General features: G+C 39.6%; 3 protein-coding genes across 8 annotated transcripts; all 3 read left to right on the forward strand.

Moving 5' to 3' along the window:
* The first annotated feature begins 1936 nt into the window (after window positions 1–1936).
* On the forward strand, window positions 1937–13719 carry ush1ga (Usher syndrome 1Ga (autosomal recessive)). 4 transcript variants are annotated; one of them, XM_088437618.1, is made up of 4 exons: window positions 1937–2288; window positions 9177–9630; window positions 10582–11375; window positions 13130–13719. In XM_088437618.1, exons 1-4 carry the CDS (start codon window positions 2125–2127, stop codon window positions 13131–13133), a joined length of 1416 nt encoding a protein of 471 aa, XP_088293744.1. In that variant the 5' UTR covers window positions 1937–2124; the 3' UTR covers window positions 13134–13719. The 4 variants fall into 4 exon arrangements, with proteins under 4 accessions (XP_088293744.1, XP_088293746.1, XP_088293745.1 ...); XM_088437620.1 differs by having other exon boundaries at window positions 9177–9585; XM_088437621.1 differs by lacking the exon at window positions 1937–2288 and adding an exon at window positions 2460–2643.
* On the forward strand, window positions 13674–18596 carry LOC148410432 (E3 ubiquitin-protein ligase TRIM16-like). 2 transcript variants are annotated; one of them, XM_088437616.1, is made up of 7 exons: window positions 13674–13727; window positions 13831–13893; window positions 14587–15060; window positions 16069–16164; window positions 16289–16522; window positions 16690–17011; window positions 17757–18596. In XM_088437616.1, the coding sequence occupies exons 3-7, from the start codon at window positions 14728–14730 to the stop codon at window positions 18290–18292; spliced, it is 1521 nt and encodes a 506-aa protein (XP_088293742.1). In that variant the 5' UTR covers window positions 13674–13727; window positions 13831–13893; window positions 14587–14727; the 3' UTR covers window positions 18293–18596. The 2 variants fall into 2 exon arrangements, with proteins under 2 accessions (XP_088293742.1, XP_088293743.1); XM_088437617.1 differs by lacking the exons at window positions 13674–13727; window positions 13831–13893 and having other exon boundaries at window positions 14181–15060; window positions 16690–16858; window positions 16946–17011.
* A 556-nt stretch (window positions 18597–19152) lies between these two features.
* LOC148410433 (proton channel OTOP2-like) lies at window positions 19153–24279 on the forward strand. Of its 2 annotated transcripts, XM_088437295.1 has the most exons (8): window positions 19153–19387; window positions 20007–20395; window positions 20503–20639; window positions 21477–21535; window positions 21622–21746; window positions 22624–23414; window positions 23839–23991; window positions 24139–24279. In XM_088437295.1, exons 1-8 carry the CDS (start codon window positions 19335–19337, stop codon window positions 24172–24174), a joined length of 1743 nt encoding a protein of 580 aa, XP_088293421.1. In that variant the 5' UTR covers window positions 19153–19334; the 3' UTR covers window positions 24175–24279. The 2 variants fall into 2 exon arrangements, with proteins under 2 accessions (XP_088293421.1, XP_088293422.1); XM_088437296.1 differs by lacking the exon at window positions 24139–24279 and having other exon boundaries at window positions 23839–24082.
* Window positions 24280–24285: the final 6 nt, after the last annotated feature.

The following is a 24285-nucleotide window of genomic DNA, read 5'->3' on the forward strand; positions in this document are numbered from 1 at the left end:
AAATCTACATGTATCCAATGTATTTATTATAAGATTTGGATTCACATAAGCATTATGGGAATACTCCAGATAAGCGGTGCTTTGATTTAATGCCTCAAGGTGATTGGTTCAGCTTTTTAATGATATTCAAGACCCCAATAAAGATATTTAGTGTATATGCTCTCAAAGGCGAGGCACATGAATTGCCGCTCCCAATTGGACGTCCATCTTATCCACTGTCTTATCTATTTCTGTCGATTTGTCATGCAGGTTTGAATTGGGCACCAATTGGTGGGAGAGACTTTTAAATGAGTGAGCATCTTAATGGCAGCCATTTTCAAAAATTTACTAATCTTTTAATTAGTTGCTTTGCGAGATGCTTGGCAGGGTGAGGCTTGCTTAGGTGCTTTTTAAACATTGCAACAGCGCATTGTGAAAAAAACATCTTCCTGGTGTATGCCGATAGTTTGTCATCAGAGACCAGGCTTAAAATAATAACAAAGGCGAGAATGCCAAGCTCACGTCGAATGTTTTTCTTCCCTGTAAGTCTGTCGCAATACGGAACTATATTAAAAATGGAGAGATTTGCTTTCAGTTAAGTGAGGCTTTTGAGTTTAAGGGAAGAGAAATATTAAAAGTGTTCCTGTTCAGAGAGGCCCAGCTATTCCACCTTTTGGTCAACAAGTCAGAGAAAATCTTGCCAACAACTCATGATTTGCCGAAATCGAAGTAAAAAAGCATATGACCTGTGACACTTTGAATTGACTTGCCAAGCAATTCAAAAAACAAAGGCAACCAGTCAAATCCAATCTAACGCAGACAAAAAAGACCAATGGCGCATTAGACAATAACGATGATAATAGTCATTGTTAATAATGTTATATTATTATTGTTTGATAAAAATCCATATATAGCCTTGTAATCATTAGTATTATGACTACTATGTAGTTGTTGTTGTTGGTGTTTTGTTGTACTAGTAACTTTAGTAATTGTGTTGTTGCTGTACTAGTAATACTTGTGTTTTTCGTTGTAGCAATCCTCGAAAGTTGATTTGTACTACTGTTGTTGTTGCTACACAGAATTGCCTCACTTATTGCAGTAGGTATGCTCCTCAAAATAGCTACACTGATTGAAATCCATCAAGTAGAGATGTATTTATTTATCAATTTATTTTGCTTTTGTTGTTTTTTTAAAAACATTTGTTTCTTTTATATATATATATATATATATATATATATATATATATATATATATATATATATATATATATATATATATATATATATATTTTTTTTTTTGTTTTGTTTTGTTTTTTTGTTTTTTTTTGTTTTTTTTACTGATTTGACTTAAATGGTAGAAAAACTGATTGAAAAATAGGAGATAGTCATCATAATATCGGTGGTGGTGCTGATGGTGCTAGTAGAGGTCACAAAGGTAATATTTGTGGAGAGTGATTCCAGAATTGGATGACATTTTGGCTTCAAAATTCTCGAAAAGTAAACTTCTGATTTGCTCCATATTCATTGATCAATAATAGGTAATAATAGGTAATCAACTATCAAAGTCTTAATTTGTCCTGCTTATAGAACAATGGTGCTAGACTTATTTAGTATATTAAAAACTTTTTTCAAGCATTCTTTTCTCTTTTTTTAATGATTTGATCTCAGGACAACTAAAATTACTCAGGAACCTAATGTTTAAGTATTTTTATGTGGATTTTTTAAGTATTTTTATTGTGGATTTTTTAAAACTGGATGGGTGAGACATCAACGTCCTCCAATTCTGAAATGACCCTCTATTTGCTTATTTGATCTTTAATGAGTGCATGCAATGCAGGTGAGATCCCCTTGAGTTCGTTACGTTTGGTGTTTAGGAGCAATTCGGCCACGGGGGAGCACTGTTCAGGCGGCCTGAGGGTCAAGCGAGCGCGTCGTCGCCTCCCTGGATACCAGCGACGCGCACAAGCCCTCGGGACGCGGCAGTCTGGACACCGACCGACCGACGCTCCGGTGCGCTGGGGCGGCACCTCTGCAACCCCGCTTCCGCTATGAGGACAACGACGAGGACTACAGCGGAGGTGCTGGTACTGATGGTACTGGAGGAGTCGATGAAGCCGAACGAGCGAGGACGGACTAACGGGTCGCCATGAATGACCGGTACCACAAGGCGGCCCGGGACGGCTACCTGGACCTGCTGAAGGAGGCCACCCGCAAGGACCTCAACGCGCCCGACGAGGATGGCATGACGCCGACGTTATGGGCGGCCTACCACGGGAACCTGGAGGCTCTGCGGCTCATCGTGGCGAGGGGGTGGGTACCAAAAAAAAAAAAAAAAAAAGCGCACAGGCACTTTCCTGCCTACACCCAAACAGGCATAACTTTAACAATATGTTACATTAGGCCTCGGCGTTCTGTAGCTGTTTCTGATACTGTTTTACTTGTTTTTAGCTGTATTGAAGTTAAACCAAATATTACAATTAGCCGTCATGCGTTAACCATAACAAACAGGGGAAGAAAGAAGTAGACTACTCCATCTTTCGTGAAGACATAAAACATGAGTACTACATGGGATTCTCTGATTGTCTCACGACTTCATCCGATTTTGGGGTCTGCAACTTGATTCACAATCGATTAGGAACGACTTTCAGTTCAAAATGATTTACAGGTAATTTGATTCAATTAACAATGATTTCTGCTCCAATCTGTAGATGTGCCAAAATCATCATACTACCTCTGTCTTTTTTGCAAAACGAAAATAACAAAAGGAGACTATGTGTCATTTTTAAAGTCAAATTTATTTATATAGTCCTTAATCACCACTGGATCTCAAGTGAAAAAAAATAATCACAGATTATGTCACAAATTTACAATGGCATCCCCTGAATAAAGCTTCGAGAATGGCAAGGAAAAACTCAAAACCCCAAACAACATGTGGAACACAACTGCCATTCGTTGTATCTAGCTATGAATTTCTTAGCTTTTATAGTGTAAAATAAGATGAAACATCTTTTTTTATAGTATTGATTTTAAACCAATTCAGAATCATGGTAAACAACAATCCTGATTCTTATGGGAAAAGATTGTAAAATATGTCACTTGTGTTCATCTGGATCAATGTCTTGATATAATTGCTATAATTAACCACTGGAATGTCCATCTGTATCCATCCATCCATCCATTCATCCATCCATCCATGCATTACTGATCCTATCCATCCATAAATCCTTTCTCTGGCAGCTGATCTCTGCTAACTTGGTAACTAAAATTACAGGAGAGTCACTGGCACATATATATATATATATATATATATATATATATATATATATATATATATATATATATATATATATAACGTGCATGCCATGACTTGTATTTGAATTATCATAATGTTCGCTACACAAAAAATGTGGGCCCCTTAGTAGGACTTTGAAGGTTCATATGTCCTGTATCCCATTAACATAACCAGGAGAAGGATGAGGATGGGAAGGTCTCAGATGCGGTGCCAGCAAAATGACTGGGAACTTTGCTGCGGGCTGAAAAAGAGCCATTGTAAACAACAACGACGTAGATCTTCTTGTTCACTGACTCTTTTGAAAATGCGGGCCTTTGTTCGAATTGTTTGGAATTGGATAATTGACCGTACAATGAAATTGTTTAGTTTGAAGGAATGTGTCCCACCTTTTTTTCTTTTTTTAAATACCTGTACATCAATTGCTGTCCTTCAGCACAAAAATGTGCTCACCTCCACTATATAGTTATAGCTTATCCCCAGTTGTGAGCAATACATGAAGACAGAAGATAGTTAGTCATTTTTAACGCCCGGCAGGGTGGTTTAACGACGACTCTGAAATGTCACGACACTGCCACAGTCTTCAAGGTCATGTGCGAGTTATCGCGTTTCATTAAATGCTCTTCAGCCATGCGTTCCCTCTTCAATATTTTACTGCGCACTCGCCGGAACATCCACGTTGGGGCCCGTAAAAGAGCATGAATTATGAGGCCTTCCTAAATGCTTGCACTGTTATGTGTGCCATTGAGCTGACACTTTAACAAGAGCCGGCGGCCATTGTGGTGACTTTTATAATGCTGCTGTTATCACAAAAGATCGCACTTGATAAAATAAGCGCTGGATTGTCTGTTTAGAAGATAAAACAACATAATGGCATTTGTGGTGGTCTTTTACATAAAGATTCAACAAATGAGCCGCAGCTAGCTGCCTTGGCTCGTATCTGAAGCTCCCTCATAATTAACTCACTCAAGCATTCAAGTCTATGCATTCCATCCCTGGTATTTATTTATTTTGTTCAATTTTATTTTTCAAGTGTTTGGCTAAAAGAGGGACTAAAAATGGCTGGTAAGTTGTAACCAATAAACTAAGTACCGTATTTTCCGGACTATATGCCGCACCCGTATATTGCCGCTGGCCGTAGTATTAAATATTCACGCTGATAGATTGTATATGGAAGTTTTTTAATAAAAAAAAAAAAAAAAAAAATATATATATATATATATATATATATATATATATATATATATATATATATATATATATATATATATATATATATATATATACAACTTTTTTAATTAGCTCCTTGCACCAACTGCCTATCTTGACTCCCGACCTTGACACAAGTCAGGCTTTTTGATGTTTTTGATGTGCAATATCAAAGAAAAAGCATACAAAAAACCCACTAGAAGACTAAAATATTTTGTGGATTGTCAAATCATGACGACTTTCACTATGTCTTGCTGTCATACCTTCTTAATGCTTGCAAACGAGAGGTCAAAAGGTACGCCCTGGGGGTGTCACATTTAGCCCATGTCTTGCTCATTTACTGCCGTTCAAAATTGAAAATGTTGTCAATTTTGGACATATTGAAAACGCGGTTTTATCATGCATTTCCCTCAATTTATGCTGTATCTCTCTGTATGTTTGGATATAACCTATATATATAACCTATTAAAACCTATAACCTATTAAAAATAAGCCCTTTCCGGTACCTTTTAGCCCTATTGTTTTTACATGAGGATTTTTTTATTTCGTTAGATCTACCAATACTACCCGAGTGATCAACTGGTCAATTTGACAATATATGCACTATGCATGCAATATTGTGCCTCAGGTGGGTTTTGTGTGAAAGCCAATGATGCATTTATTTGACAGGATTTCTGAGTAAAATCAATAACACCCCTATCAAAATTGTCAGATTCATCTTTCCTCCTGAATCCCTTCCAGTGCTTATTTATCCAGACCTGAGACGCTTGAAAAAGCAGAAAAATCCTGAGCTTTACAGGCATCGCAAAAACAAGCCATAGCGTGAGGCACCTCCAACATGATGGAGCACACAACAGGCTCATTGTTAATTGTTGTTTCGCATGCGAGTCAGAAAAAAATGAGTCCATTATGAAACCTCTTAATTAACGATGGTGGCACATGTCGAAATGATTCATTTCTTGTGATGCTGTCACATATTAAAATGACAGATAAGGTATACCCAAACTACATATGATGATATCCAATACAAGAAATTAGATTTGAAGAAAATATTACAAGTGATATTAATGCACTATTGTGTGTTCGGCAAATCATGTGCTGAACAAAACCAAATCCAGCATTTCCCACAAAATCAGTGCAAACAAGTATTCCTATGATGATACAAGCCTGATATAACATGAACCATAAATAACATTGAATGATAATCCTAAACATGAAGATGCCATTCTCATAAAAAAAAAAAAAAACAGTTGTCAAAGAAAGCAAACATCCCATAATATAATAAAAGACACCAGAGGGGTAATCCAACAAACAACCCACTCTCGTGTTCAGCATTTTGCATGGCGGGACATAAATTACCACGCATAAAGATATCACGATCATGTTCCCCGCATTATATAATCTGATCTGGGAACATCATAAATAATTTAAAATAAAATTTAAACTGAGATAATAGCATGGCATTTATTTATAGCATGTTGACTTTTGTAGCACATCATTTAAATAATATAACAACCACAGTTCCAAATTTAATTCATTCTGTGCCAGTTACTATATTTTCAGACACTCATGAACTGCAATATTTTTAAATATTACTATAAATTATTTATTCTGATTGGAGGTCTGTATTCTTAAAGATGTACAGTTCCGTCTCAATTTTATGTCTCGGGTGTTGCGTGTTCACCAAATCACACATTTTCATATATGAGCATAACTTTTTCTATTGCAGGTTTACCTCGCTAATTTTCCTGCAATTTTTTTAAGCCCTTTCAAGCCAGGCCAGTCAAAATTTGATTTACTACAATAAAATCAAACTCTATTACATGGATTTTCATTTATGACCAAAAGGGAACAAAAACAAAACAAACAAAAAAAGAAATTCAGCCTTGCTTTTGTGGGTTTTATTCAGGACCATAACATTTTAAAGACGTTTTTTGGCATTTTTCAGACCAGTCAAAAATAAAGTTTTTCTTCAACAAAAGCAATGAACTAAAACAGGGAACAAAGGCATAAAAAACAACCCAATATTCAAGCTCTTTTTTTGTAGATTTTCATTTATGATCGTGGCTTTATTGCAGGTTTACCTCCAAGTCGGACCACGAAAAAAATGACTGTGTGTTTTTGTTTGTTTTTCAACAAAATAAACAAACTAAAAACTCTGAACGAAAGGACAAAAAATGTTCCATCTCTTCAAATTTCGGTTACTGCAGGTATTTTTGGGAACATAACCCTTGTGATAAATAAATTGAATGTTCCAGCTATTTTCAAACCCTTTTTCCATAATACTTGAAAAAAATATGACTGTAATACAGTACTTCTCAATTATAAGAAAGAGAAAACTTTTGCCCCCGACTATAATTAAGATTATTATCTATAAAAATTGTTTAAGTACTGTATACCTAAACATGTACCCTGAAAACATCAGCAAAAGAAAAAAGCAATATAAATCAACTTTCAACAACAGTTTATATTTATTTTTACAGAGTTTATATGGGTTACAGCTTAGTCTAAAACAGAAAAAAACAACCAAGTGCATCAAAGTGCCCGAAACTAAAAACAAAATGATGACAATTTTTATTTTGCTGCAAATACACTTCACATGACTAAAACAAAGCTTTTCCCTGGGGTCATCCGCACTCCCCCTGGCACAGCCTCGCAACCCCCCAAGGGGGGGGGGGGGGGGGGGGGGGGGGGGGCGCCCCACTATTTGAGAAGCACTGCTGTAATATAAGTACAGTACATAAGCGGCTCAGTGGTACAGCTGTTAGCATGTCCGACTCACAGTTCAAATCCACCTGGCTCGGGCCTTCCTTTGTGGAGTTTAGATATTCTCCTTAATATTATTCTAGAAATTGTCCTTAGGTGTGATTGGTTGCGTGGATGGTTTTTCGTCCCTGTGTGCCCTGCAGTTGGCTGGAAACCAGTTCAGAGTGCTCAAAATCATCTGGGATAGGCACCAGCACCCTGGTGAGGATAAGCGGCAAAAGAAAATAGATGGATGGCTAAATACTTGAGATTGGACGTATAATTACGTCTTTGGGATTGAATGACTTAATCAACACCTGAAGACCATACCTTGTGCTTTTTTCCCAAAGTTGAAACAGGTTCCCAGGTTCCTTAACTGTAACATTAATTGAGGTGGTTCTGTAGGTGTAAAACACTTTACTAATGATTCTAATGGAGGCGGACCTAAGGCGTGGAAATTAAGCCAACGCCCAAGACATTGACGGCATTTTTGTAGCGCATGCATTCAAGTCCCCGTCACACAATTAACTTACCCACTTAGCACCCGTAGAGCATCTTAGAGTAGTACTATGTGCTACGTGTACTAACATGACTGACATACTGTCATGTTTTCACATTTAACAACAAACAGTACAACTTGTGAAGCCGGACGTAAAAGATTGCCATTGTCATACCAGTCACGATTAGACTTGAGGAATGTGGCGCGACATCATCCGCCATGCACAATTATGCAGTGGGAGCCAGCAGAAACCTTTTGAAAGCCTCGCCTGTAACACGAAGCAGAAGCGGCGACAAGCCGAAGCTCAAATTACAGCCTGATCGGCCGCCGTGTGACTCTCACGGAGGTGACAGCGAGGTTTACCCGGAACTGGTGGCCCCTTGTTAAAAAAAAAAAAAAAAAGTTGAGGTCCGATTAACTTGCTTTGTGCAGGGCCTTCACAAATTAAAATTACAAGCTCTGGATCATGATGATCGACATCGAAAATGGTTGGATGTAGAGGTGCAATGATTCATCGACCACAATCATGAATTTGTCTAATAATTAACTTAATGTTCTCAGAATTATTTAGTCTTGAATGGAATCAGTTTGATTGTATTTGTGTTGAATCAAAAGACATTCTTAAGTGGCTGGTTTTACTTTGGATTATTTTTGGATTACGTTAGACTGTCTGATTTTCGGCCACGTTACGGACTAAAAAAAATTAAAAAATAGTTTTGCCTTGAAACAAATGTCCTGTTTTCATTGATTAAATGACAAAATGTTTGAAAAAAATCGACATAATTTTGAGAAACAAAAGCCATGTTTAAAATAAACAGATGGCAACTATTGAAAAACAATGAATTTACAAAATAATCTCTAGACCGGGTAATAATACAAAAATGTTTCTTTTTTTTTCAATTTGAAAAAAAAAAACAGTTTTTAAATAAAGGGATGGAAATCAAAGCATGTTTTTTGAAAATTCAATTCATAAATGAATTGACAAAACAATCAAAGGATTAACCAATTATTACTTTTTTTTTTTTTTTGCAGCACCAATTTGAGAAAGTGCCCCGTTGTTTAAACAAGGGGTGGAATTCAAAACTTGGCTCGATTAATCGACAAACTAATGGACGGATTAATGAAATATTAAAAAACATTATTTGGCTATGTTAATTGAAAAATTTTCCTGTTTTATAATAAAGAATTTGAAAATCAAATGTTTTAAAAAGCCTGATCTGCCGATTAATCGATTAGTAAAATTATCTTTAGTTTCAACCCTAGCCGGATTCATGGTGAATTATGATACTTTAGAAACCTTTACCCTTTTCCTCTCATTGCAGTAGCTACACTGTGGCTCCGATCGGTTTGTTTTTGCGTTCTTAGCCAATGAATTGCCAACAGCGCATCTCTTTTGAAGTGAAGCACACCACGCGACCTTGAATCTTGGAGCTAACAACGTTGTTGCTTTTGACAGAGGGAACCCTGACAAGTGTGACATATGGGGCAACACGCCGCTCCACCTCGCCGCTGCCAACGGTCACCACAACTGCCTTTTCTTCCTGGTGTCATTCGGCGCCAACATATGGTGCCTGGATAATGACTACCACACGCCGCTGGACATGGCCGCCACCAAGAATCACATGGATTGCGTCCGCTACCTGGACTCCATCGCCTCCAAGCAGATGGGGCTGAATCCCAAACTAGTCAACAAGCTGAAAGAGCGGGCGTTTCGAGATGCCGAGCGGCGTATCAAAGAGTGCGCCAAGATGCAGAAGAAGCACCATAAACGCATGGAGAAGAAGTACCACAAGGAAGTGCCCGAGGCGTCCGTGTCAGATGTCATGAGTTTTTCCAGCTACAGCAGCGGCTCCGTTAGCCACAAGGTGCACAACTTCAACGCAGCCGCCGTCAGCGTGCCATATTCACAGGTCAAAATTTGTTTACCTTCAAAACTCCATCCATTATCTTAACCGTATATTTTCACCAAGGTTGCGGGTTTTATATGACTGTGATCTTCACTGATCATTTTGGGGAGGAAGTCAGTTTTGTTTTTGCATTAGGGGTGGATAAATTGGGTACTATAGTTATAAGTTAATTTAGCTACTCAAGTACTAGCGTAATTGATTCATTAGTTACTCAAGTACTAGCGTAATTTATTATGTTCGAAAGTTAGAAAGTGGCGTTTGCGCCGTTTTGGGAGTGATCATAGCTGAGCAGTTAGGGGTCTTCTCATTTCCTTTAATGTGTTTGACGTTGCAGGAGCAGAAACTGACTCACGGGAGTCCCTGCTCAAGATTTCTTTATTGTCATTACACATGCAAAAGTTCAAGGCAATCACATTTCCCTTATAAGACAATCAAGTGTTTGGCCTAAAGTGGTTCTAAAATGGGGCGGCTCGGTGGTACAGGTAATAGTTATACTTAATACATCCACCTCACAGTTAAAGGGACCCGAGTTCAAAAATTATTTTAGGTAACAAATAGTAAAGTTTTTTTTTAAAGCATTAAAGTACAGTAATAAAAAAATCAATTACTTCAGGTGGTACTTGATTGCTTTAGATATTCAAGTTCTAAACTAATTACGATTAATTTAGGAATTCAAATTTACATTTTAGTAATATATAGTAAAGTGTTTGATTACTTAAGGTACTCAAATACTAAAGTGATTGATAACTTTTGGTACTTGAACCACTTGAACCAGAAAGAAAAAGATATATACATTCGTGGGATTGAATGTCTGTACTCTTAAAAAATGTAAAAATATGCCCGAGATTTGAATGAATTAAAGACAAAAGTGTCCAAAGTTCAAGTAAAATTTTCCTTGACCCCGCAAAGTATTGCGCAAGAAACTCAACCAAGTCGCTGCTGTGTTGCTGCCAGGCTACTCTTCATGCCACAAACCGAGGGAAGACGAAGATCCAGAAGAAGCTGGAGAAAAAGAAACAAGGAGACGGGACCTTTAAGATCTACGAGGACGGGAGGAAGAGCGTGCGCTCTCTCTCCGGACTCCAACTGGGCAACGACGTCATGTTCCTCAAATCCGGCACTTACGTCAACCCGAAGGATTACGGCCGTCGCAACATCCGCGACATGTTCCCCAGAGAGCACAACGACGACGCCATTTCACGTGCCATCAGCGAGCCGGACCTCCACGGCACCAACGCGGATCACTCGGAGGTCAGCACGGACTCGGGACATGATTCTCTGTTCAATCGGCCTGGTCTGGGCACCATGGTCTTCAGGAGGAACTATGTGAGCGGGGGGATGTTTGACCTTGGCGATCCAGACGGAACCGACGGCTCGGGAAATACTGTGCATCTCCGCAGTCGACTGCAACCTCACCGCAGCTTGGATGAGGACAGCATTGGAAGTGCTCGCAGCCTGCAGGAGAGGAACATGGAGGAGCTTCCCTGGGAGGAGGTAGAATTGGGCCTGGATGATGACGACGAGGCCCACACCAGCCCTCTGGAGGTCTTCTTGGCCACGCAGAGCATGAGCGAGTTCTTCTCCATTTTTAGGAGGGAGAAGATCGACCTCCAAGCACTGCTGCTCTGCTCTGACCATGATCTCAAGAGCATACACATTCCTTTAGGACCCAGGAAAAAGATTTTAGATGCCTGTCAGAGACGCCTCGAGACCATAGATGACCCAGAGACCATCGAGGACACGGAACTGTGAGTACTTTCGTCGCAATAAGGTGGTTCATGTTTCAATTAATTTACTCTTAATTTGAAAAGAAAAATATACTGTTTCTATCGCGGAAATAATAAGCATCACAAGAATGCCCGAAAAACACAAAACTAAGTAATACTTTCCACGCTGCCCCGAGCACAGAAAAAAATAGACACATTTTAATTGAATCCTCTGAAGCCTGGTTGTCTCATTGTACCTCCGCATCTGCTCAGATTGAGGTCGAGTGGCTCAAATGTCCAGTTCTGACCTGATCCCCTCTTTTGTATGTGTACTACAATTACATCACTCCAAAACCACATGACCCTGCAAGTGATTATACATGAAGAAGCCATCACTTCTCCACGCTGACCTTTTCTAGACTTCAAAGTTCTTATGAATAGCGCTGCAAACTGAAAAACTATACAGTATATGTGGGGAATAGTACAGTACATGGGAAAAATCGAAAACGTGCCACATGAAAGGTTGACCTGCGATCATGAATTTAGCTTTATTTTTTTACTTTGTTGATAATAGACATTGTGAAACATTATGAGTGAACATAGAAGAAAGGGGGTTAAAAAATCTACCAATGGGACGGCGCATAACAATTTAGTGCAGCAACATAGCGTAACAACTTAGCATAACAATTTACCTTAACAAAGCAGCATAACGACGTAGAATAATGTAGCATAACAACGTAACATTTTATAGCATAGCATTGTAGCTGAACGTACCATAACAACGTAGCATAGCAACATAGCGTAACATAGTGTAACAATTCAGTGTAACAGCATTGTATTGTAACAATGTAGTATGACAAGATATCATAAGATCATAGAATAATGTAGCATTACAGTTGCGTAACATAGTATAATGCTGTAGCATAACAAAGTGGCATCAGATAGTATAACTCCACAGCATAACAATGTAGAATAGCGACGCAGTGTAACATATTATAACAGTGTAGATGACAATTTAGTGTGACAACCTATTATAAAATTTCAGATCAACAGCTTAGCATAACTTTGTAGCATATCAATGTAGCATAAAAACATAGCATAGCAGCGTAACATAAGAAGGTAGTGTAACAATGCAGAGTAACAACATAGCATTACAATGTAGTGTAACAACATAGTGTAACAATGCAGAGTAACAATGTAGCATAACAATGTAGAGTAACAACATAGTGTAACAATGCAGAGTAACAATGCAGCGTAACAACGTAGCATAATAGCATAGCGTGACAAGGTAGCGCAACAATGTGGCCTAACAAAATTTCGTAACAATGAAGCCTAACAACATATAGTATAAGTGTACCTTAACAACAGATAACAGTATAGCATAATGTAACATAAAAACATAGCATAACAAGGCAGCGTCACATAGCATAACAGCGTAGCATAACAATGCAGCATAAAGTGCCATAACAACGCATCGTACCAATTACATTTAAGGTCAACATCTTAACATAATTTTGTAGCGTAATGACATAGCATAATAGCGCATTGTAGCATTTTAGCATAACAACTTAGCATAACAAGATAGGATAATAATATGGCCAAATGGTATAGCATAACAGTTTTGCATAATGACATAGCATAATGACATAGCGTAACAGAGAATAGTGATTATATTGGCACATAATCCTTAATCTTTTTATTACTCTGAAATGGAAAATTGTTACTTTATTTACAGGTAAATTTGGTTCACGACATTGACAGTTCCCAACTCTTTTTTTTCCCAATGTGTTGTGCAGATGATTCAAGCAGATGTGGGTGCATCAACGCAGGAGATGATGGAACCATCTACCTCTAACATGGAGAGGATCCATGTAAAAATTCAAAGCTGCATGCTTGAACAAACTCGTTGCGTCTTGGGACACATTTGCCCCCGTGGGGTTGACCGAGACCCTTGTGCCTGTGCATTGTCTCGTTTTACACAAAACATTAACACACCCGACGAGCATTTTTAGCATGCTCCCCTCCTATGTTATGAATGTAATATCACATTTCATTTGACCTTGTGTTTACACATAGCAATGGTCTCTGCCAAGGCAGGACGAATGCATATTTGCAGTTATGATTTACAGTACTCCAATGTGTGTGAACGCGTCCACTTGATAACGTTATAGTACTTGCCTGTTATCATTTGTTGTACTTACACACTCTGTGTAGTGCATGTTGAGTCAATATTAATGTAGATAACGTCAATCATAACAATATCTTGGAACATTTTTATCGTCTCTGTGTACTTCTCTGCACAAAAAAGGCAGTCTTAATGTGTTAGTATTTGGTTTATATTGTGTAATAAATGCACCAAACAACTTTCTCAGCTTTTGCACTTTTATCTACTGAGTAAGTATGTCATTATTTATGGGGGTGTTAAAAAATGGTTTATTATCTATTTCTGCTTGTTATGTAAGACAATTGCACTCATATTCTGGTTCTATGTTTTTAGACTAGACAATACATCTTACAAAGGAAGAACCAGTTGAAATTTGATGGTGATCCAGATTCATAGGTGAGTATTTTTTTTTTCAGTCCCCATGGTACCAACCTTCTGCTTTTGAATGAAAAAGGTCCTTTTTTTGTTCCCTAATGTCTGATTTTAGTCTCTATGCTGTAACCTATGATCATTGGTAATGGAGAAATTGATTTTTTCTGTTCCTTCCTTGAATTTGGTCAGAACCGCCTCGCCATAATCTATTCAATTCATTCATTTTTTACTGTAAAATTAAAACATGAAAATATACATATCAGATAAGATTAAATTTTGCTCTTTGCTCCATTTTTATTGTGATGACTGTACACCACGTACAAAAACTGCTAATAAAATCTGAAATGTTTTCTGTTTACCACAAAATTACAGGAATTCGTTTTTGGAGGGTTGACTGTGTATTTTGGGTTTCAGTGATTTACCTTACATAATACGCACAGCTACTCTACCCCTTTTTTCTGATAGTGCAGTGAGAATGCTGTTAAACCTAAAAACATTTTCACAGGCGTCACCGTAGCCTGCATGCTTTCTAAAGGAAACACTCCCTCCTGCAAATAATGCTGCTCAAAAGCTCTGACCTATTTAAAACACACACACACACCCAGACTCACATACTTTGACTTTTGAAGTAAATTGACCAACAGGAAGTTTATTCTCCAGACGTGGATTGGCATCCACTGCTCATTTCCTTCCTTTATCTCTTCTGTCTGTCTTAAGATTAGCGAGGTGAAGCAAAGACTCAAACAAGGGCGTAACGAAGAATGAGACAATAATACCTTGGGCGTGGTTTGCAAGTATTTCCTTTCATTCAGGAGGGACGTTTGGAAGTTCCAAAAAAGTAGACTTGGATGAAGAAACATGGCGACAAGCCGTAGTAACAGCCTGGATGAGTCCGTGGTTCCCTGTGATACGTGTATTGGCGAGCCGGGGAAGGCAGTCAAATCCTGCCTGACATGTCTGGTCTCGTTCTGCGACGATCATCTCAGACCTCACTTGGAAAACGCCAAGTTCAGGAGCCACCGTCTGGTGGAACCTCTGCACCACGTGGATTTGGGCACATGTGACTTCCACCGTCTTCCGCTGGAGCGCTTCTGCCTGACAGACGGCTGCTGCCTGTGCTCTGACTGCTGGAGTCAGGGTCACCAAGGTCACGAGACCACGTCTTTGGAAGAGGCCAGGGCTCAAATTGAGGTCTCAACGCATTTGCATTTATATTTGCAAGCTGGGTTGCTCAGCAGTAGTGTGGGCTAAGTCCATGTTGTCCTTTTTTTAAACTGACAACCAAAGTGGGCCAACTACGTATTGTCTTATTTAAACTGAGAACCAGAGTGGGCTTAGTCCATTATTTTTTTTTTTTAAACTGAGGACTAAAGTCGGACCACTCAATTATGTACTTTTTTTTTTTTTAACCGATAACTAGAGTGGGCTAACTCCAGCTAACTTTAGCAGCACTATTGTGGAGTAACTAATTTCCTTTGTTTAACGTCACCATAAGGGTGGGCTAACTCCATTTTGTCTTTTTGAGGACTACTGTGGGCTAACTTCACTTTGTATTTGATTTTCTATTAAGCAGAGAACTAGAGTGTGCTAATTCTTTTTATTCATTCTTTTTATCAACTGACAATGAAAACAAGCAAGTATTATTCTAAACAACACTAGAACAAGCTAGTCCCATTTTGTATAATTTCCTTTTTAATCAGCTTACTATTTTGTTCTTTCTTTTTCTAAACTGAAAATTGGAGCGGGTTGACTGTTGTATTTTTTTTTTTTTTTGAAGAGCACTAGAATGTGGTATCTCCATTTTGTATTTCTCCAAGTTGTAGTTTTCTTAGCCTAGAACAAGTGTGGGCTACTAACTTTGTCATTTTCTTTGTTTTTTAAAGAGCGCTAACTCTTTTAAACGGCAACACCTTGCTAGCCCCATTTTGTTTTTTGTTTTTTCTAGATGAGAACCAATATGGGCTAAGTTCATTTTTTACATAAAATTTTGTGCAACTCTTATCTAAATCCAGACATTCAACGTAACTGGCACCGAAGATGGAAATAAAGTACTGATGAAGTGCCTCCCATATGTGGAAAAACTTGACCAAGGGCCCTTCTGGCAGTTTACTTCAAAATGACAAAAAATTAGTTAGCACACTAGTTATCAGTATCTTAGATATTATGCTGTAGTTATCAAATATCTGTACGTTGCTCTAGGTTGAGCTGCAGAAAAAGCACGAGGAGATCAATCGAAGCATCGTGGCCACAGAAAAAGCAATGGAGAAGCTGCGGATTAACAACGACAGCATGGCGGTAACATTTACTCCTGAATTCACGATGGAAAGAGTTTACAAATAGTGTATTGCTAGTTGAGAGCAATGTGTGGTGCATTTGGCCCAACCCCTGCGCTAAACCCTATCCATGGCTGGGTCTCCAGTCTGTGGTGAAGGAGGTGTCTACTCAGATGGATCAGCACTTCTCCAAGCTGCAGGAGGCGGTGGCGGCGGCCAGGAAGCAGGCGGCAGACAGACTGGAGGCGGAGCGAAAACGGGTTCTGCGCCAGGTGGAGGGCGTGGAGGCTCACCTGAAGCAAAGGAAGGAGGAGCTGAGCAAGACTTTGACACGGATGAACAAAGTGGCGCGAAGCCAGTGTGACGTCTCCTTCTTGCAGGTCAGCGCCAGACGGTTTATGTAATTGGGGGGGATTAGGGTTTCTTATGCAATCACAAAGGTTGACAGTGTAGTCAGATTTGAGCGTTTTACAATACAAAGGCTCACAGAGGAAATATCTTGAAGAAAAGCGGTATTATGATCACAACATCCTTTGTTTTGTGGTAGGAATACTTGCAATGGAAGAAGGGAGCGGCAGATGTTTGCTTGCCCAATGTTAGCCTGACCCGTATGGACCATGTGAACGCATACGTCCAGGTCGTTGCCGGTGTCACGCAAGAGCTCTGTGACCTGATTCTCACCTCCTACCATGAGAAACTCAGTTGCATTTCACAAGGTATGATTCAAAGGGGAAGTGTGAATGTTTTTTTTCAAATCCTCTCTGTAGATTACCTGATCAGATTTGTTTTTTTCCATCAACCAGGTGGCCCATCCCAGACGCCGCACGTTTTGTTGCCTGATCCGAAGACCTCAGAAGACTTTTTAAAATGTAAAAATATCTCACATAATATAAAATATATCCTCCTTAGACCCACCTTATTCCTTTGTGTCCACTGTAGGGGACATTTTGACTCATTAAATCTATCCTACTATGGCCCGGTGTGTTCAGTTTAAGACATGACAATAAAATGGTCAAGACATTGGACACAAATGAATAGGCTGGGTCTCGAGGATTTTTAATCAATATCAGACTGTATGTATGAATATATCTCCCCAATGAAATGAACGGAAATGCCAATAATTCGTTCCAGCCGCCTCAAAAAACAGGACACACCATTTTGTAAAGTAATTTTGAGCTCTCTTAAGACCATACAAACATACCAACAAATTCAACAGTTAATTACACAATTGCATCAAATGAATGTTTTTTGCTGCTGCTGGTTTTGGTCAATTGAAAGATGTTTGAGACAGATATGCTTTACATGGATCTCTGCACAGTTTAGACGTCTTAGCTCATCTCAGCTCCTGAAGGTTATATCGAATGTTTAATTGTGTTGCTGCACCATTTATGTTCAAATATCAGTTTATTGGAAACTTAAATATACGTTTCCCACTATGTGTTAAAGTTAGTACTAAGCTACTGGAGTGAATTCTAAACCATGTTTTTTTTTTTTTTTAATAATATTTCAAAATTTCAAATGTGTGACGCCTCTGTGGTGCATTTTGGGTTTAATTTGATGCCTGTATATCATTTTATTAATCATTTTACTTCTATATCAATTTATTCCCTTTAGATGCTAAGAATTTGACATTTGACCCAGACACTGTGCACAACTTCCTGCGCCTAACAGCGGACAACACGAAGGTAACCAACACCAGTCCCTGGCAGCACAGCTACGAGGACCACCCCGATCGCTTTGAGCATTGGCGCCAAGCGATGACATGTCAGAGCATCTACGAGGGCCGCCATTACACCGAGGCAGAGCTGACCGGCGAGGGGGCCCATGTGGGCGTCACCTACAAGAGCATTGAGCGCAAAGGCCAAGAAAGTGCCAGTTGCATCACCACCAATGACTTCTCGTGGTGCGTCGGACGGAATAGCCGAGGCATCTCCGCTTGGCATGCCGGCGTTGAAACGCCATTGGAGGCGCAGGATGTGACGAGAGTAGGCGTTTACGTTGACTTCCGTGCTGGCCATGTGTCGTTTTACCACGTGAGTGAGTCCATGAGCCTGCTGCACAAATATAACGCAGATTTCATTGAGCCGTTGTATCTCATTGCGTGGCTCTCAAAGAAGGAGAATGTGGTTTGTCTGGTGAATACAAAGTGATGCTTCCTGACATTATTAAAACAAGCATACAATGGAAAAAATTACTTTTGTATTGGCTTCTAATCAATCTTGTTATCAGCCTGTTTAAGGACTTTTTTGTGAGCAAGTCACTTTGCAATACCGCCCCACTGTGATGTAACTTCCTTAACATATTATGTTTTTTCCGCCCATGGTTTGATCGGCAATGTCGGGTTAATATCCAGAGTTACTTTCAAGATGTCCAAAACATTATGACACTGAAACATTCACATCTCACTCAAGTGTGATGTCCCTGCTGTCATATTAAAGCTCAAAGGTAAGCAGAGCTGCAATGCGTTTGGTTAGATACAAGGATTAGCTCAGAGTAACAACTTTTGATGAGCTGTTGCACGCAGTTGATTGCATGTTAAATTTTTCAAAGTGGCGGCAGGTGTATTTGGGTTTGGTGATATGGTAACGCAGGTAGGAAGCTCTGCCACCGTGAGTAAAAATAAAAGCCAAAACAAGTATGCCGTCTTACATATTGCATGAAAATAAACACGCAAATTTTGTACAAGTTGTCTTGGTAAAATAAAGAAAATATAAACTCAGAATTGATCATTATTTTCTTATTCGTTACTTTATAAACAACCTGTAGTGTGCTTTTACACGTGCTGTCCGTAAACCGGAAACCGAGGACATCTGTTTGTTGATTAAACAAATTGTTGAAAAAAGAGAACATTTTGTCTTATTTGATATGTTTTAGTAATTGGATGGTATGTAGAAGGAATTTATATTTTTACCCTAATTAGAAAATATAGCAGGTTTTCCGGCGTTTTAAAACGGAAGTGACGACACGTAATTAGTGGATAACCAATATCAGCTGGTGGTCGTATGTATCACCGCGTACTGATGCGTCCGTTTTAGCTGTTCTTTATGCCATGTAGCTTGGAATGCTCTTTAAAGCTTGACAAGTTACTCAATTTTATATATATTTTACAGGCAAAAGTGTGACCGGTTAAACAACTGTCGCAAACGTTTTTTTTTAAACATTTTATTTTGATTCGCATGAAGGCAAGGAGTCATGAGAACGGCAGCAGAAAAGATGCTAAGGACTTGCAACTTATTGTTCACGAGGTGAGGCAACGCCAAAATGTTAATCGTTGTGTATGTGTTGTTAATTAAACTATTAAGCTCCACTGAGTCCCGCTGAGCTTTTGAAAAGGCAAATTTTGAATAAAGCCTTTACACAGGATGGAGAGGGCAAATAATTTTATAACAAAAAAACCTCACAGCACACTACCAAGCAATAATGTCTCGAAGGTTTTGCTAGTAACATGAAATTATTAAGATTGCAGAAATTAAGGCCCTTTATTTTAGTGCACTATCTGAGCTTTTTACTTTTGAATGATTAAGTTCATTTTATAGTTTTCTTATCACATCCCCAATTGTGAACACATAGTGGCCCAAGTTTCAGTTCAATTTTGTATTGACAGGGCCTATCAGCCCCTTGTGGCAAAGCTTGAGGCCACCAATGGGAGCCCATGATAGGAGAGCCTGACCCTTTTGTTTCTAGGGTCACATGTAAGGGGTGGACATTTTCTGTTAATTTCCATAATTATAATTTTTTTTTCAGAATTTATTTTTCAATTTTTGTGGGAATAAGCCAAGAATTTAAAGCCATATAACAGAAAGCTACCCTCTTAAAACCAAATCCATTTGTCTGTAATTTTGCTTGTTTCTAATGCAAACATAGATGCAGAAAGAGTCCAAACTGCGAAACCGATGCCCAGCCATCCAACACTGAAACTGCTGCCCAGATGGAGAACATCCAGCACCTGGATGATCTGGAGGCCGCCCAGGAGTTCGTGCACCACGTGGATGCGGTTGCCGAACGCGCCCACCACGGCGGCGGCTGGCTCCTGTCGGGCATATTGTGCATCAACGTTCTCATCCTGGGCTGCACGCTGGTTAGCAGCAGCGCTTTCAACAGCGTGGCCATCACGGCCGTGCACCGCCAGATCTTCCTCATCGTCCTCCTTGCGCTCACCATGCTCTGGATGCTCTTCTACACTACAGTCACCTATCGCAAGAACAAAGATCTCATTCTTCAGGATAGCCACGCGGGGCCTGTGTGGCTACGAGGTGGTCATTTTTCGATGCTCCATACATTTTTTCTTAGTATGATTGGTTATAAATCATTTGTTTAATTGTGATTTTTTTTTTTTTTTTTTTTTTTTTTTTTTTTAAAGCTGGACTTGTACTGTTTGGCCTGCTCAGTCTGCTCATGGATATCTTCAAGATGGCCCACTACATAGGCTACCTTCACTGTGACTCTGCCGTCAAAGTGGCCTTCCCTGCCGTGCAAGCAGTCTTCTTAGTCACCCAGGTTTCCTTTTTTTTCTTCCCCTTTTTGTAAAATGCTGCTTTTGAGTAAAGGGATAGTGTACTTATTTATCCATTTCTCTAACCCAGTAAAAAGTAATTTTGTCAGTATTTATAATTTTCTTTCCACGCACAAGTAGTACTTTAAAAAAACAAAACCAAAAAAAAACATTTTACTGCTTGCTGTAGACAGAAACTGACATCTCCTGTGCTGAAAGCTTGGGTAACAGCCAATCACAGCCCAACAAAAAGATTTAAGCTCTTCGCAGATTTTGGTTACTGCAGGTATTTTGGGAACGTAAACCCCAGAATAAGTTCCTACTTGGTGGAATTTGTCTATTGCTGGGTTGGTCTGGAATGTGACACCTAAGCAAGAACAGTTAGCATGATGTCATGTCTGCTGAGTCATGGAGTTCTTTTTTTTCCTTCTTCCTCAAAATGGCTAGAAAAAATGTACCTGGATGGTCTGCATTATTACTCTTATCTGGCCTGTTACATTTGATGAATAGGTTCATCGTAATGAGGAAGGAAAAAGGCAACAGAACAGTTTTAGGAGGAATACATACAGTATTTGTAATTTCAATTATATATATATATATATATATATATATATATATATATATATATTACCCCAAGTGTGGTTAAGAGTTTGGAAAGAAAAAAAAAAACTTTTGTAATGTTAGTTTCTCATGTTATACATACACACACACATACCTGGGATTAAATGTAAAACAATTTCTTTGGGGCTGGATCAGTTAATCTTTCTATATAATCATGGTTTGGCCTCATTTTTATGTCTTAATATATCAGACTGATTTGATAGATCGTTTTCCTTCTTCAGACTTACTTCCTGTGGATCCACGCGAAGGACTGCGCGCAACTTCACACAAATGTGACGCGGTAATAACACTATTGCAAAATTCCCTTCTGACCTAATCTGTGGCCATGATGATAGACTCCGCATTTGTCCTGTTTCCCCTCACCAGGTGCGGCCTCATGTTGATGCTTTCCACCAACTTGGTGGTGTGGATGGCCAGCGTCACAGAGGAGTCCATTCACCAGACGGACGCTCCTTATCTCAACGTCAGCTTCTCGTCCAAGATGTACAGAGGTATGGAATTATTAGGTTGTCTATTAGTTCAAAAAGTAACCTTCGCTCAAAAAGATGGCAGTAAAAATGCATTTTACTTCCGGCATCTTTGAGGAAAATGGGGAAAAATAAAGCAGTAATGTAAAATCAAAGTAATGTCTAATTTGATAACTATTTTGATAACTAATTTGATAACTAATTTGATAACTATTTTTCACATACTAATAGTTGTGACATTTTGCCACTTGATTTTGATTGAGAGTGGTGATCTGTGCTCAAGGCTCATAACGACCACAGCCCTCCTATTGGTCATGTGACATTCACAAGTTGAGCTGTGATCCTTGAGTACATGTGATCTCTGAAGTTTAATTGCACATGAAAAATAATTGTCATTAAATTATAGACAAAATATTACTGTTTTATTGCTGAATGGCTAAATAAGTCCACTATCTAAAAATGACATGCAAAACCAAGTGTTTGATAGATGAAAACGAGGGACATTTTCCCCATAATTATATTATTTTTAAATTGTTTATACAGGTAAGGTGTACTGGTAGTTTTTATTTTTTTTTTGTAAACTATATCATCTTGGTACACTGTTCATAATTAAGCAGTTGGTAAAGGTTTCACTTTAAATTCTCAAACTAATACAGTATCTCACTATCGTTCATATACTGATGGTAAGACACCCTTGTTGTTAACCAAAACAGCAGCACATATTCAATCTCATTCCTCTAGACTTGCTGATGTTGTACACAGGTTCTTTGTGTAATATTAAGGATTGCGTTCGGCAACAATTAGCGGTCTGCTTAACTGGCTTGTGGTCTTGTCCAATGTGTCGTGCGCGCCCATGTAAGTTAGAGGACATTTGTTGGACCTGTTCTTGTCTCCTTGCTAGACAGTTACGGTCAATTGACCAGGTGCAGCTGCAGTCACTCAGCATGCAGCACTTTCAAGGAAGCCTTCTACTACCTGTACCCCTTCAACATCGAGTACAGCCTCTTTGCCTCGGCCATGGCTTACGTCATGTGGAAGAACGCGGGCCGGCCAGTGGACGACCATGGCCATCGCAGGGCCAAGTTCCGTCCCAAGGAGGCGCTGATGGGCTCCGTTCTGGGTTTTCTGCTGGTGGTGGTGGGCCTGGTGACATTCGTCGTGTACAAGGTGGAGCGCACGCTCGAGGATGAAGCCATGCGCCACAACGCATTGCTCATCCATTTCGTCATGAACATCGTGATCGTGAGCCTCATGTGCGCCTCCGCCGTGGCCGGCTGCGTCGTGTACCGACTGGACAGCCGCGAGCACGTGTCCGACAAGAACCCCGCCCGCAGCCTGGATGCGCGGCTGCTGGTGGGCGCCTCCTTGGGCCAGTTCATCATCAGCTACTTCTCCGCTGTGGCGGCGGTGGCCACGGGTGCTCGGGAACTTCTGGATTCACTCAGCTTGGCGTGGGCCGTCCTCATGGTTCTGCAGCTGTGCCTGCAGAACTATTTCATCATCGAGGGCCTCCACCGTGAGCCTTTCCAAGTTATGCAGGAGGACGCCCTGCACACCAACGCCCGCGCCCAGCTGAGCGACGTTGCCGAGCGTCGGAAGTCGAGCTGCAGGCTGATGGCTACCGTGCGGCCAAACTGGAAGAGGAGAGTGCTGAAGGAAGTTTGCGCCTTTTTGATGCTGGCCAACATCATTGTAAGTTCACCCAGTACTTCATTTAATGAATTCCTATTTTACTGTGGGGTTTTAATACAGCATCAACTATAGATAGGACTTTTTTTTTTTTTTTTCCATACGAGCTCCCACTAATGCTTCAATACTTTCATGCAGGGATGTAGCTAATGAATATGAAATGTTCCCCTGATCCCAACTCTTTCAGTACCAAAAATGTCTGTGTTGTCTGACTGCAATATATGGATTGAAATTAATGTTTTGACATCCCTAATTAGGGTTAAGGTTTCTGAAAATGTTTGGCATTTGAAACATCAGGTAACAGTCAGTTTAGCCAATTTGATTACAATATTTTGGATACCATTAAAGTGTCAATGGATCACCTTATTGTTACTTCCAAAATGGACCTTTTTTTTCCCCCCTCAAGCGCTTTTTTTGTATTTTGCAGCTGTGGATCATGTCTGTCTTTGGCGCTCGACCTCAGTTCGACCACACTGTGGAGCTCAAGTTTTACAAGTTCACCCTGTGGACGGCAATCGTCAACATCGGACTCCCTTTCGGAATCTTTTACCGCATGCAGTCCGTGGCCAGTCTCTTCGAGGTGTACACAATTTCTTAGTTCTTGACACCTGTATCCGCATCAGCTTTTAAAAAAATGGAATAAAACACTTTTTAAATAAATAAAATTGAAAATGAACAATGCCAGGTTATTGACTGTTCTATGGCTTTCTGTATCTCGAAATGGCAGTGGAAATGGTGTAAAAAGCTGGCAACATTGCTTTGAAAAAGTGGCAGTGAAAGGAATTAATGCAGGTCCATCACAGTCGAGACTAAAAGAATTGTGATCTCGCTTGAAATGAGGGAAATGGCGTCATCTTCTGGTCAAAAGGTAAGT

This window comes from Hippichthys cyanospilos, chromosome 16 (assembly GCF_059441005.1).
Source record: "Hippichthys cyanospilos isolate Australia breed blue-spotted pipefish chromosome 16, RoL_Hcya_1.0, whole genome shotgun sequence".
Taxonomy (NCBI): domain Eukaryota; kingdom Metazoa; phylum Chordata; class Actinopteri; order Syngnathiformes; family Syngnathidae; genus Hippichthys; species Hippichthys cyanospilos.

Excerpts from the sequence above, each read along its gene's own strand:
- ush1ga (XM_088437618.1), top strand. The coding sequence starts at position 2,125 with ATGAATGACCGGTACCACAAGGCGGCCCGGGACGGCTACCTGGACCTG. Across the intron at positions 2,289-9,176 it reads CGGCTCATCGTGGCGAGGGG|AGGGAACCCTGACAAGTGTG; the intron begins GTGGGTACCAAA and ends TGCTTTTGACAG. Across the intron at positions 9,631-10,581 it reads TCAGCGTGCCATATTCACAG|GCTACTCTTCATGCCACAAA; the intron begins GTCAAAATTTGT and ends TGTTGCTGCCAG.
- LOC148410432 (XM_088437616.1), top strand. The coding sequence starts at position 14,728 with ATGGCGACAAGCCGTAGTAACAGCCTGGATGAGTCCGTGGTTCCCTGT. Across the intron at positions 15,061-16,068 it reads AGGCCAGGGCTCAAATTGAG|GTTGAGCTGCAGAAAAAGCA; the intron begins GTCTCAACGCAT and ends ACGTTGCTCTAG. Across the intron at positions 17,012-17,756 it reads CTCAGAAGACTTTTTAAAAT|ATGCTAAGAATTTGACATTT; the intron begins GTAAAAATATCT and ends TATTCCCTTTAG.
- LOC148410433 (XM_088437295.1), top strand. The coding sequence starts at position 19,335 with ATGAGAACGGCAGCAGAAAAGATGCTAAGGACTTGCAACTTATTGTTC. Across the intron at positions 20,640-21,476 it reads CAGTCTTCTTAGTCACCCAG|ACTTACTTCCTGTGGATCCA; the intron begins GTTTCCTTTTTT and ends TTCCTTCTTCAG. Across the intron at positions 23,415-23,838 it reads TGATGCTGGCCAACATCATT|CTGTGGATCATGTCTGTCTT; the intron begins GTAAGTTCACCC and ends TGTATTTTGCAG.